We start from the raw sequence: 18670 nt of genomic DNA on the forward strand, positions 1-18670 counted from the left end.
GTGAAGATGTTACTAAGTCAGAGTAAGCGCATTGTTAATCTAAATAAAAAGCAACACATCTCATTTAAACTAACCAATCACTATTATTAAATCCAAAACAGTTCTTATTTGTTATTTAAAAGAAACGAAAATTTACAGGAAAACTCTATTTACATCCACAAACTATAACCCCCTACTCTAACTAACAGCAGACATGGTTATTACTCCGAATCCTTATCTTAACACCAACAGATAGACATCCGACAGATTTGTCATTGGATTTCTTACTCAAGCTCTTACTGAAATCTTAACTGTTTATGGGTTATATAAATATTCCTTGATACACCATAGGGTAGTAACTCGGAAAGATTCGAGCTTCACTGAGATCGGTTACAGACCATTCTGCCGATGGTTTAAAAAAAGGGGGGAGGTCATTGTAGACCTTTATCTGGTTAGGTAAATGTGCCATGAAAGATTTAATAGTTAATGAGAGAGATCCGAGCGTAACTGATGATTTTGTCCCAAATTACGGTATTTGTTCTGTCTGTACAGATGGCTGGAGCGGTGACAACTTACCTGGTGATACTGATCCAGTTCCAGACAGAGCGACAAACTACCTAGACTAGGGAAACGAGAAGGATCCAAGCGTAACTGATGATTTTGTCCCAAATTACGGTATTTGTTCTGTCTGTACAGATGGCTGGAGCTCGGTGACAACTTACCTGGTGATACTGATCCAGTTCCAGACAGAGCGACAAACTACCTAGACTAGGGAAACGAGAAGGATCCAAGCGTAACTGATGATTTTGTCCCTAATTACGGTATTTGTTCTGTCTGTACAGATGGCTGGAGCGGTGACAACTTACCTGGTGATACTGATCCAGTTCCAGACAGAGCGACAGACTACCTAGACTAGGGAAACGGTTTTCTGGTATTAAGCTTTTGTACAAGATGTTACACAGAGTCACTTATATTACATATTCTACTATCAAGAAGTTTAATTTGTTTCTCAAGTATTTCACTTGTAGAGCCGCACAACATTCAGTATAGCGAACTGCATATTACTACTATAACTAGTACACCACAATTATAAAACTGTAATAGTACATATTAGAATTTAACTGTACGTTAGGTATGAAGATATAAAACCAACTGTAAAAATAAAAATAAAATAACTGTACCTCAATATCTATATAAATAAGTGTTTGTATTTATTAGAAAAACAGAGTGTGGTGCTTTTTACTACACGTCTTACAATGTTGACACTAACCTTATAGTTTGCTCAGATTTGAGTTGCTGAGTCGTAAAATTTAGATTTTATTGAACGCTTGACTTTAATGTACTTGATCAGCTGTTGCTTTGTACGGCAGCTTCATACAATTTTAATTCGTTGTATTGATTTGCAGTTGTTGTATTTACTAAACTATATTGTATTTTACTATATATGTTGTAAATATTTATTTTTAGTACTTATGTGTAATAAAGGCCACTCTCATTTTGTAAAAGTAGATCAGAATGTATTAAGCATTTTATAAAAAATACATTTGTTTACTTCTGCGCCCAAAAATGTTTTAACTATCTGTGAACATCATCTATCAATCTCGAGTGACTATTTATCTTGCAAATAATAAAAGTTTGAAATTAAAATGTTATTAAAGCTGACGTAAATAAAACATAATCCATTTGGTATTCTTTCCTTACTACATTTTAATCTCAACAAATACATCAATGGTTGCTTGTAAAATATACAGTGGAATTGGAAGACACAGTGAATCAGACTAGAGCAAAATGTTTAGGCATGTGCCTTAATGCGGGTTTAATTTCACTTTGTACAATAGTACAATGTAGGAGTACGCAACAAATTTATTTATACCATTATTTTTTTCCTGCTAATGCTTAAGGTTACCTATAAGGTAATGTAAAATTTGTAGGTAACTACAACTCAACCTATTTCATGGAGTGATATACACCACCACTGAACGATGTGAAATTAATTGAAGGCACTTCATCGATTTGAGAGGGGACTAAACATTCAAAAATATGTCTGGTGATTTGATAAGACACTTAATTAAAACTGTACTTATTAAAATGTATAGCATTATTGTGCCCTTAATATAGAATGACTAGTCAGTGTTGCTCACAAACATGAGGAACGGTTTAGTTGTGGTATAAAGGGTCACTTTTCTTTTATTTTTTGCTGAAAAAGAGCAGTTAAATGCACTAATCACACAGGTGTGGAAGAGTCTTCAGGACTGCTGTCAGTTGTTCCACAATATTTGTCTAACTATGAGAATGAGAACAAGTGGTGATCAAGCAATCGAATTTATCCATAAAAACATTTTCATCTCCCCCTATTTATTCTGTGCACACTATCTAAATTACTAGAAAATATGTTACAAAAAGACAAATATTATCGTTATAAATAGATAAAATTATTGTATTGAAAATCAAATTATACCATAACACTAACGTACTACAAGCGGAATGGTGGAAATGCACGTAGAATAACAAATCGAAAGAACTAAATAGATTAAGATTTCTTGTAATCAATATTTGTGTAACAAATTTATCTCAGTGATTACTGTTAATTGTATTTATTAAACTAGTTCAACAATGTCCAGTATTATTTAAGAATTCCAAGTTGTATTTTTAGGTTGCAATAAAACTTTGGGGATTTGCAAGTTTAATTAGCAAATAAAGTTCAAGAAAGGAATTGTTTGCTACCCGCAACCAATCAGGAGTCTGTGAATTCAGCAAGGAGAAGTTGTCAAAGTTTCTGAAAGTCAATAAGATTCGTCTGGTTGTTTCTGCTTAGTAATTTGATTTTAAGAAAAGTCGTTCCAACTTTATAAATTGAACAGTGCATTTTTAAACCTGTCGCTAGGTCTATTTTTACTCACCAGTGAATTAAAACTATTGTTCTAACAGGATAACCTGAATACTGGTGGTTCGTAGAATCAAAATATATGAAATGAATATTAGAATTGCGTTGGACTTTCTGCACAGCCATTACTAACTTTCATACCTAATTTAAATACCCGTATACATGATATAATATTTGATTTCATTTTATCTATTTAGACAAGAAGCTGCGAAATCCTGTCATTGATTTAGTCTAAAAAGGTTCTTTGCGATTTGGTTCTGGAGTGACCAAGATATTAGTATGGGTAAGGTCAGTAAGAGGGCCACATGCTTGAAGAACACACGAGGAGGGATAGCGAACACTGTAACTGTCTTGTCAAATTTGATGAAGATCAGGCTACCTATGTTCCAGCCTCTTCCAGAAAAAGTGTGTAGGGGACAATACTTTACTATTTTTACACTGGAAACAGCCTTTAACACTGAGAGACCTTCCCCAATCTTACACTCAATACTTCGCAATAAACAACACCACTGGATCAACACTTTAACCCCAATATCTCGACATTTGTCACAGTGATAAAAACACACACACACACACACACACACACACACACACACACACACACACACACACACACACACACACACACACACACACCACACACACACACACACACACACACACGCGCGCACGCACACACGCACACACACACACACAAACATGTCATATCATGTGAGGGTGTGACTCACACATTCATGGGTTTATCTAGATGGAACACCTCGGTTTATGTATACATAGTGAACTCGTATGTTTACTGATGTACATAAATCAACCAGAAGTAAACCGTCCTGGGGATATTATTAGCTTGTCATATCATGTGAGGGTGTGACTCACACAATCATGGGTTTATCTAGATGGAACACCTCGGTTTATGTATACATAGTGAACTCGTATGTTTACTGATATACATAAATCAACCAGAAGTAAACCGTCCTGGGGATATTATTAGCTTGATCTTTATAAAAAAATAATTTTCGCTTGTTCCAACGAGGATTTTAAGTTTCTTACAAACCCATTAGAAAAGTGTGTGTGATATTTGTTAGCTTAGAATATGAGTGGTTTATGTTACTTACTACGAGTGTATTCAATAACTGTTTTCAATGCACGATCAAGTTGCTAATATCATACATCTTATATTGGCCTTCAGGATTTTGGGAATTTACAGATTACTAATACTGGTACTAATAAAATTTCAAAGTTGCATTTTGATTGGAATTATAAAAGTTAGACTAAGAACTGTTTTGCTTGATATAAACTGAGGTTAATATAGATGGAATTAGAAATTAGAAGGCGATCATGGTTATAACTATAGTAGCGAAATCTGCCCCACAGTTATACACTATTACACAGGAGCTCAGTGATATTGGTCTGTAATGTGAATAATGGAGAGGTACGGGAATTGGTGAAACACGCCCCTGTGTATTCCATCCCTACTGGCATGTTTAACTGTAAATTCAAACTCTTAGATATGAGTTTATGTGTACCAGTTCCACATGTGTTTATCAAGTCGAACTGGTATTACAAAGTATCGTAAAGTTATGCAGATGTAACTGTGTATTTTCAAACGAATTGATCAAAATTAGATTTATGGTATTACAATTTGTATTTTCTAAACATATGCTTTTGTAGAAAAACATCTATAAAACAAGCAATATGCCAATTAAAACCTATAGTTTATTAATATACTTTATGTCCTCTTGATTAAGATGTACTATAAACGATTATTTAACATTAGTTAGTTAGGGATGATTGGGTTCTCCTAAAGCAAGCGTGAATATAAAGCGTAGTGATAGAAACGAAGCCCTCTATTCACAATAAAAAACTGGTTATGAGGCGTAAATATCTTTTAGTTAGTAACATTTATTTCATAGGGCTTATCCACGCAAAATGTACAGCCTAGGCACTTAGAGGACCTGTTACAAAGGTAGAAAAGGGTTTTTTTTAATTTTTTTTAACAAAGTATATCTTTAAGGATATATTACAAATATTTCGTAGCTAGAAATAAACAATACCAAACTAATTAGCAATTATTTCAAACTTGAATATTCAAGATCTTGAATTCGAATTGATCGTTTTTTAAACACACAGAATTTGATAAAGTTTTATAAATGTATAGTAGAAATTGTGAATATCAGGTATATACACTTTAAAAGTTAAAGAAAAAGATCTCAGCAATCACAAACGAATATTTTTATTACTATTTAAATAATAATGGTATAAGTGATCGTTATAAGTTACGATAAGCTAAATGAATAACACCTATATGAAATAATTATTGTGAAATAAAATAGGCACGTTGTAGACCTGTACATATTTGAAGGATATCATTTGTGCAATTTAGGTGCTATACGTAATAACAACAGTACATTACAGAAATATTAAAAATACAATTTAAAAATAAAAATGGAAAGAGGCAGTTAATATGTTAAATAAAAATTGGAGAATAGACAAAAATGTAAAACTATATTTTATGAGCAAGTTGTAAGGATTACTTTTGGATTGAAATAAAGATTTTGATTTTGAAAATTATAAAAAGTACATCTGATTAACTAATGACGGTATAAAAGGGGATGTTTTGGGATATCAGCATAAGGGGTTCTCTTCAGAACTTATGTTGAGTTGACTGATGTTTCTGAGGATATGTACCAAGAGAAAAGTAATTAAAATTCTCTCCATCCCAAAGATATTTAGAAAAATTCCACTACCAACTCAAAGGCTAATTAATAGAATTGTTTGTTGTTGGGAAGATCTTTTGGCGATCGCAACAACAAGAAACATCGAATCAATAAGTAAAACAACAGAAAAATGAGAGGTATATATGATTATAAACATAATTCGTAGTAGTTTAATTCAAAAAATAACTGAACGAAACTCAAAATACTGTATTGTTATTTTGATTAGGTTTTGTGATAATAGGCCTCAATTATATAATACAAATAATATGTTTCAGATCAATGATTATAGTTTAAGTTTAATAATTTCAATACTAATAATAAAACAAGATCTACTGCTTTAAATGTGCTGTAAGATTAGTTTACTTTACAAGTGTAATATATTGGGATAGAATTTGTAGTTTCTGGATTATACTACAAATGTGACTAGTAAGAATCTACTTATTAAATATTTCACATTTAGTTTTTTTCAAAATGAATGTTTCTCTAGAGTGGACTAGTCTAGGTGGATTACTTCTCAGTCTGGAACTGGATCAGTATCACCAGGTAAGTTGTCACCGCTCCAGCCATCTGTACAGATACAAATCACTGTCAGTCTATAAGTAACAGCAAGTGAAACCAGCTGATTAGAAAATTCATTAAAGAGGACTATACAATCATATATTTCCCACGCATATTTAACTAAACTTAAATTGCATCAGTTTTGCGTAAAAACCTATATTCTCCCTTAAGATTTCACCTCTGGATTGGTTATGACTGCTAGTATAAAATACACTGGGTACAGCCAAAACAGATTTGGTCACTTACACCTGAGCAACTGTATAATGTAAAATAACGACTACATTAACCATACAGTTTGAGGTATTAGAGTAAAGATATTGATTAGTACATCTAGTTTAGTGCGGATGGTGACGAAGTGGGTGAATATTAGTGCTATAGGTTGCAGCTAGCCTGAACTGTTGGGACTGCTGACATCCCCTGTCCACTTTTCTTGCAGACACTGAAACAGAGCTAGCCTTCCCTACTTCCAAGACGACATGGCAGAGATATAACCCTCAATATATTCTGTGGGATTTAAAAAAAGCGGCCCCTACCCACAAAATTCTTAGTTTAATGTTACACAGAATGGAGGCACAAAGGTCCTTTTAACTAAATCGTAAGTCATTTTGTTTTATGTAAACAAATAATAATTCATATCACTCATATTGATACATATATACTTGTGCACAGACTTTATTATTAACCAAGCATTCCATAAATAACCTCAGTAATTCATAAGTGTAAATTCTCGTGATCCAATATTGATTTTATTGGGAATCGGGAGTTTCTGGACCTGGTTGAATGGGTTGAAAGTTAGAATAATGACTTTGGATTGTGAGTTCTTTAACTAATCCTTCCTATCTTCTGGTATTATCAAGGGCATTCCGATAAAGATATACGATCTCTTTTATTCAACTCAACGAAGCTTGGATATAACTTTGAATTCGGGCGAGAATATGCGATGACGTTCATGTTATAGTTTCAGTGCTAATATTTTCAGTGTAATGAGGTCTTATATGGGAAAAGAATCATTCCTTCTAACCAATACTGTGGCTCTACATGCGTACCTGTGGATACCAAGCTATCCAGGTGAAGTTTTACATTGATTAAAGCTTTGAAATGCCTTTAAATTAGGGAAAGGTGACTTTCTTTTTCACGTCCAGTAAACCTTGGAAATGGGGCTTTGGTTATAACCACAGATGAGTACGTTTTGTACTATATTATTAATACTATTAAAAAATAAAAGCATCATTTGAAAGATCAATACAACTTTTATAAATTATTCTGAGCGAAGTTTTCAAATAATTTTAACCCTCAAATTATTATCATGAACGGCCTTTATAATTTATATCATCCAGTACATAAAAATTTTATTTTTGTATTAAAGCGAATTGTATTCTAATATCATAAAACAAAAAATCATTAGTACTAGATGTTTTATCGGCAAAATAATTAAATGAATAACCATATTAAATAATACAGTTACCCTATGATAACCTATGTTTGTTTAGTTAAACTATGGAACACATTTTTATGTCAGGATTATATTTAAGATTGTAATTATACTATTAAAATTTAAAACCCTTACCTTGCTTATAAAAAAATTGTTATTTACAATCTCTGAACAACTGTAAACTATAGTAAACTCTGTGGATAAACAAGTTTTGTTCACAACAATTTTACTGAAGTTAAAGGCGTAACCAATATGAGTGCTGAAAAAATGTTTCATGTTCAATTAAATGATGTAGATGCAGATAGTTCACATGAGCAAAGATTATTACAGTAAGAAATAGATGTGAGGATAATAAAGTCTTACTGATGTGAGGGTCTCATTATGGATCTGGAAAAATCCACGAGCAGAGAATCTTGCGTTGTGGTGAGGCAACTGCAGTAGGAACCCTTCAAGCTGGAAACACATCACGAGGCTTAAGACATTCCTAAGAAATAACTGATAGGTTAAGTTTATATTAATAACTCAATTGTGTGATTACGTTCATTCTCAATACTCAAAACGTAATGCCTTATATTCAGGTGTGTTAGTTACACCCCTTACATCCACCCACTTTGTGTGTCAAACAATGTCAGATAGTGTGGGTAAAATACCTATTATATTAAAGTATAAAACTTTTATTTGAAAAATCATAAAAATCAATTAAACATTGTACAATATGTCCTAACAAATTTAATATATGTCGGAACTAACTTAATAATGAAGATCCATACTACCACCTACAAAGTCAGAGTTAAGTACTGGTAAATACTTTTTTACTTTTTTCTTGTCGTATTAGAATAAATAAATTTTAAATACAAAAACACTACTTCGATTTTAAATGTTGCTCTGCTTTTAAATCGTCTGTAATATATTTTATATTATATAAATGATTTGTCTTAAAAAAGCTAAAAATCTTTATCCGAGAAATAAAGACATCGTAACCTTTAATAAACCAATTAGACACATCCCACAAATTAAATATGCAATTTAAATCAAAGTTCCTGTGTAAATATCAACGTCCTTTTAGACACAAAGGGAATTTTAATATTTATTTGTCTTGTTATATGATATAATTTTAGTTAGTATTTAAATTACATACCAAACACTCTGAACAGAAGAAAGTTATAAATATTTAAGCACTTTATTGTTGAAAGTTTAATTTTTACTGCACTTGGGTGTTCTTTTTGTAACATTTGCTATATAAGCTATTTAAAATTTTAAATACTTAATATTGATAGCAAAAACTTACATGCAAAATATTTTCAAATTGAATTAGTAATGTCAAAATAAGGTAAGTAAATTAGGTGAAATACATAATTTAATTTCACAAGAAAGGGTTCGGGATTCTATGAATGTTACAGTAAGACAGAAAATTTTTCTGGTAGTCAACTTTGAGAAAGGGATTACAATAAGGGTTGACAATGAGTCTCTTCGGCCTTGAGATTGGATACTTGGAAGCCAATCAAAGGCGTCGGTTTTAGATCGCTGTATGAGGGGAAGGGGTCGGTATAAAAACGACACGCGTTTCTTGGGGGTTTTTTAATATATTTTTGCAGTTTAACTGTTGGTGCTTTTCGATTAACTTATTACTCTGTGCGGGATTTTACGTAAGTAGCTCTTTTATAGTCGAATTACGATTTTCATAGGGGAAATTTGTTGTCAACTAATGTAAAATCTCTCTTACAGGGATTATTGTATTAATTTGATTCAAAGTGAAATGAGATTTTTTTTTAATTCACTTAATAAGTACCGCACGTTTCAAAGTGAGTAAATGTCGTTGCTGTTGTTCAAAATAAGGTCTTCATTATTATTTTTAATGTAATATTTAAAAAAACTACTTCTAATAACAATTTAATATACTTAAGTCAGAATCATTTCTATACATCTAGATATAAAGTTTTAGTAGAATTTTTGCGTGAAACATTATCAAATTACAGTTTTTACTTTGAGTATGCACCAACAGTAACAGATCATCACTCAAATAGTGTGGAGGATGTTTTAGGAAGTTCTTACCCCAGTTTTATTTAGCCCCATTTATACTAGAGAAAAGTACATTTTATTTAGAGTTAATTCATAAACTGTATACTATTTGAGTAATATCTTTATTTCTATATTATTTTTGAAAAATAAATTATTTTTTTTTTATTTGAAAGAAGAACACCTTTACTTAAGGAAACTTTTACATAAAATTACATATAAATATCTAATAAGTACAAGTATTGTTTGTTGAGCAACTTTTATTTTTAAATTACTAAACAGCTAAGAGACAATTTTTTAAAGTTATTTGAGATAGTATTCCCCTGTCCATATGTCCTATAAAATATAAATAATTAGTGTTTAAACTATATAAATAAGTCATTTAAATTAATAAACAAGTTATTTAAATGGATATTGTGAAACTTAATGATTTCTCTACACCGCTCATGGTATTCTTATGAACTCAGAATAAACTAAGATTTTACGTATTAATTTCCCTCCCCCAAGTGTTTCAAAATGTTTCAAATTTCTATTAAGCCACTCAGTTTCTTTAATTTAAATTCATTTTAATCAAGTAAATAACATATTGTAAAGCAGCAGCGTGGTAAGAATTAAAATTTTCCCATTAATTCACGGTTGCAAGAAGGTGGAAAATGGCTACAGAATAGATTAAGCACTAATGGTAAACCTTTGATAAAAGTTTATGAAATTTGTGCTAAATTTTATATATTTATATATATATATATATAAAAATTATATATATATATATAAACAATAATAATATAGTACAAAAAATATAATTTAAAGAAGTAACGTGGTCGAATAAAACAAGTTTATTTACATGTAGTATATGTTGAACTTCCAATCCAGTATATCTAATAATATTTAACTAAAGAATGTATCAACTATTATGAAGTGAAATTTCAAAATCTGAGAGTTTCCCTTTGTATTTTATTACACATTATATTTATAGGACTGCAACAAGAGGGAAATGTTTATAATGTACAATAGAATGAATTGGTTAATACATATGCTCCTTAAAATTTCATGATTTGTGTGGTATTGGCATTGAGTAACTTTAATTTTGTTAAAATAAAACTGGCGTGTGGGTTTAGTTCCTTAATTGTAGTAGAGATATTTAAGTAATTTTATTTTTACATTAAAAATGTTATAATTGTCATATAATTATGCATTTTTTAATTGGACTTACGCTATTAGGTTTAAAGTTTATAACATGTTTGAGCTTCCCTTCTCATCCAAAACCCCTTAGCACAACTTTTATACAATGCTTAAACATCTAATAAAATGGACTGTTTATGTAATAAGTAAACTTCTACTAGTTTATAAACTGTTTAGTTAGTAGTAGCTATCAGTTCCCCAAACTGAATCTATCATAAGGAGATAATACAAGGTCATGTTGTTATACCTGTTTCCTAAAACTCGGATCCAGATCTTTGTTTATCAACTTGCAAATCATCACCGCAGTATTGTCAGCCTGAAAAATATCAATAATAATAAAAAAATCATTATATGTATGAGTAAATATTTATTGTTAATAACCCATTTAAATTGATAGATGGTACATTAGGCAGTCTAAAAGCTTTATTAATCCAAACAATTAGTACTTATTTTTGTAAACATAATTATTTAAACAGTAAATTCTAGTTTCGATAATTAGTAGGAAACGCAAAATAGTTTAGTTCTTTTATTCGAAACTTTTTCCTTAGTGAGACATATTAACTTTCATAGAAGACAAAAACTAATGAGGGTTATGTAGATTACTGCTGACTTTAATTCATTAAGCCTACAAATGAAGTAAGATATTATTGATAACTACAATATTGGAATTCTAAACAGGAAATTGGTTAATAAATATTTTCTTACATAAGACATTTTTAAGATAAACCACTATAGAGTATTATTTATGTTCTGGATGAACAAAACGATGTGTTCTAAAAGACATATTCTTAATTAGTTTTACTCTTATTGAAAAAACCTCTCTTATAATAGTTTTTTGTATAGAAAATTAGTTTATTATATTTAAATATTATATTTTAACAAGAGGAATTACCGAGTAAGTGATATGCGTGCTTGAGTTCGCAACCAAAATCGCATAGCAGATGAGAACCAGGACCCATACTGCATCCATAGTCATGCCGACCATGTAACCAGCTCTGACGTGCAAGAAGAAGAAGTAGGACTTGATAGTGACTTGAACAAATAAGGAGAACATGACGGCCATCAGCTGATCGCAGTAGAAGTCATTAGCCTGGTGTACGGCATCACACAGCATCCAGTAGGTGTTCATCAGAGATTTCATTTTCTCCGTCTTAAATACCGTATTTCCTAATATCATATAAAAAATATAAGAAATGTTTAGTTTTAGGTAGTAACCATATTATAGTACTTTTTACTGTAAATACACGAATGGTAATCTGCTTGAAAAGTGCAAATTTTTTGGGTGGGATTTTGTTATTTGCAATCTCAAATGTAAAAATTTGTCGTCATTAATTGTAGATGTTATGCAATTATCTATTACTCTGGCCTCTAAAAGGTATAGCCATATGAACTTACCTTTTCGCTAAAAAATAATAATAACTATCCTTATCTGTTTTTCTCCATATTCTTTTCTTTATATTTGTGAACAATTATATTATTGCGGAAGAGAGGAGTTTTAAGTACTAACTTTGCCTTTATAGTTATGACACTCTTCATGCATTACAAAAAAAATTAACAAGTACTTTACTAACGTGTTGTATGAAAGATGTCACCATCAGCAAGGCTGCGCTGCATCACCGTTCGTTCAATTAAGTTGCAGATAATCTCCTCTCTCATCTTGTTACTAACAGTCTTGAAACCCATAATGATACTTTCAGTTACATGAGTGAAGTGGAAGAGAAAGGCAAGTTGTGTGGAGTCCAGCAATAGAAGGGTGACAGAATTCAACACCCAGAAGTCTAGCCCATTGTTCATTACGATGTTTGCGAAGTTCACCATAAACAGCAAAGCTGTCACGATCGTTACTACGATGACCTTTACTTGGATCTTGACCTCTCTGTTCTTGAACTGAAGGTCTCGATAGACTCGATCTAGTGTGCCAAAGACGTCAAATATCCTTGGGTACTTGCATGTGCCGCTGAAGAATGTAGAAGCTGCCAGAATTTGCAGAGCCATCAGATCTAGAATCATTGCGAAATTTTGGGTTCTACTTCTTTCATAACCGAATCTTTCCTCTGTGATGGTTGTGTAGAGAACGATGCAAGAGAGAAATTCTTGCAGTATGAATATTATTAAACACCAAATGAAACCAGCTATGGAAAACGTCAATTCTTTGAGAGTTTTAGGCCCCGAAGTAATTTTCAGTGGAAGACCTCCAAATGCCTGCCAAACCCAAACGATGTAGTTTGAAAAGTATTTCATGGTGTATGATGGTGTATGATTTCCGTTGTAAAACTGTTACACTTGACAAACTGGGATTGAAAAACTACTTAGTATGATTTATTCGATTGATTTATTACAATAACATGTATTGAAGATTTATAAAAGAGATTCGTGTGTTTGACCTTTTTTGTTGAGCACCACTTACATTAAATTTATGTGATTGTTGTCGATCGAATACAATTATTTTCTCAATACAGTAATGTGCAATGAAAAGTTTACAAAATAAACTTGCTTTATTGAAACTTTATTTTTTGAAGATGGAGGAAAATATGTTTCTTTGTAAAACATTACAACCCGTTTATCTCATTTGATTGGACCTTAAACAATAAAGATCTGAAATAAATGTAAAGAAACTAGTTCTATATTTGGGAGTAAACTATAAAATATCATTTCATAATATTTACAATAAAACTAAACAATCTCTTAAATTTTATTTTTCCAATGCACACCTCATTTATAAAAATTGCTTTGTGAAACTGTATTTTTAGAGCATGGATTAAAATAGTTGTCTTCTTTATGACATTACATACATACATTTGTACTCATAGCAAACTGATTGAAAAACCTTCCAATACTTTACTTTTTAAAAGATTATGTAAGAAAATCCTTAAATGCGTTTACCAAAAAATAACTAAAATCAAACTAGGGTACTTTTGCTATAAATAATATTTTCCATACTATTTTTTAAGATATTCTCTATGATTCGTAATAAAATACGGTATTTTCATTTACATTTTATTATATTTGTAATAGATTACCATAAACGTTGCATTGCGATTGCCAATGTACATAAAGTACTCTATAACTAATTACAAATATAACATTTCTTGAAAATATTAACAGAGTGAAATAAAAATATTAAATAAAAATATCAAATAATTGTAACATAAAAAACAAATAAATATCAAATTAAATACAAAAAATGTATCAAACACAATAAAAAAAAAATAAAAAATGTAACCATCAAACTAAAGCCAGTATAGTCAGTTGATCTTTCAAAGAAACTGCCAAAAATCCGGTGCTATTTCAGCTTTCGTTTGAACCATTTTAAGGTCACGTGGTAACTTTCAGAAGCGTGTAGCGCCTATATTGTGTGAAGACTGGCAGAGTAGACTGCAAAATTTGGAAAAACCTTGTCTCTTAAAATATGTTGGGCGAAATAAAAATATAATTTAATCTACTGTAATTTCAACCCTTTATGTTTTGCACATTCTAAACAAAAAACCCAAAACAAATCATCGGCTAAAGATGAAATAAGTAAAAATTTGGCTAGTACTCATTTCTTATAATCCAAAGAATATAATCTGGAAATGGGCAGAGAAGTTTATAAACACAATTCTTTCACCAACCAATATGTAATATTGCTTTATATATCGCAGCGTTATATCAAAATAAAATAATTTAAGTACCTACAGATAACCTCTTCTGACCCAAGCTTTTATTAAAATTAAAATTTTAAAAACAATACTGCATTTGGGTTGTAACAAAATACTAAATACAGCAACAAACTTTAGTTTTTAGATTTCTTTATTGGAAATACAAAAAAATCTATGTCACCGTGACATTGGGGCTCAATTTTACAAAGTTTAACATTCAAAAGTTACATCATTCCTTACAGTTCATGGAACATCTTGAAACAGTTCCAATGGTTGTTCAGGCAAAGAAACACTTTACATGTAACACACCAAAATCTGCACTTTTGATTGTTACAACCAGGAAATCTACATCTGTAGAGTTTTGAGTTAGCAGGAATTTCCGGGAGATGAAGTACCACAATAGTGCGTAGAGCGTCACTGGGTGGTCTTCATTATCTTCCTCACTTCTTCTCTTCCACAGGATGTTCTTCATGTGCTTCCCTATCATCCTCTACAGGTACATCTGGATTGTGCACGGAATTCATTAGTGCATATGCAACTTCCACCTTGAAGTCCAGGAAATCTAACTGGTCTCGTATTGGAGTTCCATCGTCTTTGTCTTGCCTCCGTCTTTGAATCCATGCAGAAGCCAAAGAAAAGTCAATAAAATGAAGAACTGTTCTTACAGTCATATTTCATGTATAACGACTCGAGAGTGCAGGTTGTGGTTCAGGATGTGGACTTGGTGCAGGTTATTGAACTGCATTGTCTACTTCCTCTTCTGAGGACTGGTCATCTTCAGGATGTCGTTCTAACACAGAAATTGGAGCAAATCTCGGATCTGCATCCCCATCATCTGAGAATCCATCAACCTCAGATAGATCCCATCCAAAATTTCATTGATGTAGTTATCAAATAGATTTGAGAAAAAACACAGATTTTTTAGTTTTTTTGTCTAAGGTATGAGATTTTTATACAACTGTTAAATAAGGATTGAGCTAAACAAACACCAACATCTGCTATTTTAACCATATATTTGTTGGTAAAAATGTTTAGTTATTGTGAAAAACTGAAATTAATTACACAAAAATAAATAAAGAATTTTGCAAAATTGTAAATTTTTAGCAATGTTATATTCTGCAAACTGGAGTCCCATTGTCACCTCTAGGTGTCAAAAACATTAAAACATGGCTAGGTTAGGTCAGAAACGAAATAAACTGAAAACACTGATTTGGTGTGAATGTACAGCTATTGGACAAGACTCTAAATGTTTCTAAAGGTCTAAATACAATTATTTATTATTGTATACAATAATTAACTTCAGAAAACGTAGGAAGTCTGCAAAGTCTGTCACGGCTCATTTTTATGAAATCATGGGCACTAAGCAAGCAGCAGAATGGTAGATATTCCAGCATGTGGTGCAATCTAGTAAGAAACAAAGTAAATATGGTAGCAGCACTGAGCCCACTCTGTCGATAATGCAGATTTAAAAAAAAGTTGTCTCCTATAGGTGACGCAGGGTCTGAAGAGGATAAGCAGTGTCGGATTGAGATTGTAATTTAGAAATTTTGATACATGGTAATGGCTATTTTACATACAAACACTGCTGAAGTGGCAGACTACACCGACTACACATGTTATATAGGCAGCTGCTCTAACCTTCTTCACCGCAAGTTTATTTAACGCACGTTTCTGTGTGGAATTTCTATTCTATAGAACTACAAAACTATAGAGATTGGATTATTCTAAATGATTGTTCCAACGATATCAATTTTTTATGAATATGAAGTGTGAAGAGAATAAAAAATGTAATTCAAACATCAACGGCATTAAGGTTTATTGCTCCTGCATGCATAGAGTAAACGTTTTCTCAGTAGCCATTTTCACCGGAACAGACACCTTGAACTACGATCATTTCAACCTGTTATATCTGAAATACTTTCGGCCCGTTATTAGAAAGGAGTACACACTCCAAAGGTACAAAGAAGAAAAAATTTGAATTTTGTAAAAATACCAAAACTAGCTAAAGTAGAAATGAATCAATAACGGACTAAAATAAAATCGTTAGCCAATCGATATCACCCCGACGGTTATTTCCCGCAAGCACTTCTGAAATTGATGATGGGATGGTAATGATGATCTCGGATCCAATAATAGTATCGTGTGACAAGAGTCATTTGCCAAAGTTAACGGAATATCCCTTAGGTCTAGTTAAAAATTAGTTCTAAATACTAGTGAAAACATTTTTGTGTAGTTGCGTTTGTTAATAGTTTTATAATCAGTGCACTAAAATGTTCTAGAATATGTGTTTACACTAAAGGTTGTGTAAAGGGATTGAATTTTAATTACTTTTTATTGCTGAACAAATAGAAAGTTTTTTTTAGTAGAAACATTATTTTAATCAAAAATTTCACATCTTAATACAAATTTGAATTAATGAATCATAGATATTTAGAAACGATTTCTCTTACATAGTAAAGTTAAACAATTATTAAATTCTAAACCAACATTTTTTGTATATAAAGTAACTATAAAAAAAATGTAATTTTATTTAGGCATGTATCACTGTATTAAACAGTAATGTCTCATTTGCATTTTATACGTCGAACAAAATCTGTCTGTAATTTAATATACAGCATTATTAATTTTTTTATAAAAATGTGTTTATAAGATGTTAACTTCGCCATCATTAATTAGTTATTCAAAGGAATATTATTCAATTAAGGACAATTCTTTTGAGTTACCTTCTGATTAAAGTGTATCATCACTATTAAAGATTTATTGAAAAATTTTATCTTACATATTAATTATTGTTTTACTATTATAAAGCTATTCGCTAAAGCAACAGACTGAACCAACTTTAGCCAGTATGCATGAATGCTGGCTAAGAACAAGTTATGTAATCTAGTCTTTAATATTGAAACCGATTGAGAAATTATTCCCATATGACACGAAATGCCTATAACTGTTAAGCTAATGTTAGGAATATTTTCTTATAAATTACTGGGTGTATTCTTGTATAATTTAAATTTGCACCAAATATAAAACTATCTTTGGTACATATGGTGAGTTTGCATATTAAAAACCTATTGATAAACTGCCCAGGTAAAATATGCAATTAAAGTGCAATTGTCACGGGTTGAAACAAGAACTTGATTGCATTCTGCGGCTCAAGCTTGCATAAGCAATACACATTACATGGTGGGTGTTGATCTCTCTCTCTCACTTTTTCTGTCTGTCTGTCTCTCTCTCTCCCTCCCTCCTACCCTCACTTCCTCCCCCCTCCCTCCCTTTAGTATTTTATTACCATCATATAGCAATACTTTACTAGCTAGATATAAAAAGTATTATATTCTAAAAATGCTAATTAAATATTTCAATATTTATATATACATAGTGCTCCTCTTTTCAGCTTAAAACAAACCTTGAGGTCTAAGCATGGATTAATAACTACAAGACTTTCTATTTAGTTTTATATATATACTATTTCACATCTCGAATTCAATCACGTCTCCAATTTTGCTTAAGTAAGGATCTGTGACTATTTCCTCAAGTCTGAACATAAACTGTCTACATAAGAACTGTAGCTAGGTAATCATGAAAAATTATCTGTTAACAGATGTGCAGTTTTAATGATGCCCTTCGGTAAAATGAAGCTTTAGTCATTCTTAGTCAATTTATTTCTCCTAATTTAATTTATTATACGTATTAATACTTATTATACGTAAGTTATACGTTATTTATTAGTACACCAATAATAATTGTTTCATAGTAGGGTCTATGTAGTATATAAAAATAAAATTAACACTACAATCCTAATCAAATTATAAAAACGAAAGTGCCTTTGTATGCTTTTTGGTATTGACGCATAACCTACTCAACCGATCTTACTGAAATAATACATGAAAATTCTTGTGGTTCTTGTGATGAATATATTCTTATTCTTGTTTTAAAAATCCCTGCGGTCATTTAAGTAGCGGAAATCCCATCTTCATCTCTAAAGTGTTGATACGTTAATTGAATGAACCTCTCAAATATAATCAAATTCTCTGTGGAAACATTGGTAGTTTTTTTTATATTAGTTTAAATTTAAAGTGAGTAACTTCTTTGATAAGTAACCATAATTTTTATCACCGTTTTATACTTCAGTGATAAGTTAAGTAGTAATCTACCTAGAAAATATGCTAAAATATAAGAGAGCCAGAGTTTTAATGCCTTTGAAGCATTCTACAAGAACTATGAAAGATAGAATTTTGCTGGACAATTCTTTTGAACTAATATACTAACTTCA

At 31.2% G+C, this 18670-nt stretch overlaps 1 protein-coding gene across 1 annotated transcript; it reads right to left on the minus strand.

Annotated features, from left to right (window-relative positions):
• Positions 1-6036: 6036 nt before the first annotated feature.
• On the minus strand, positions 6037-11903 carry LOC124368118 (gustatory receptor 68a-like). The gene is made up of 4 exons (XM_046825392.1): positions 11655-11903; positions 11010-11078; positions 7931-8020; positions 6037-6144 (listed from the first exon to the last, which is right to left on the minus strand). The coding sequence occupies exons 1-4, from the start codon at positions 11901-11903 to the stop codon at positions 6085-6087; spliced, it is 468 nt and encodes a 155-aa protein (XP_046681348.1). The 3' UTR covers positions 6037-6084.
• Between the last annotated feature and the right edge of the window lie 6767 nt (positions 11904-18670).

This window comes from Homalodisca vitripennis, chromosome 8, assembly GCF_021130785.1.
Source record: "Homalodisca vitripennis isolate AUS2020 chromosome 8, UT_GWSS_2.1, whole genome shotgun sequence".
In the NCBI taxonomy this organism is placed as follows: Eukaryota; Metazoa; Arthropoda; class Insecta; order Hemiptera; family Cicadellidae; genus Homalodisca; species Homalodisca vitripennis.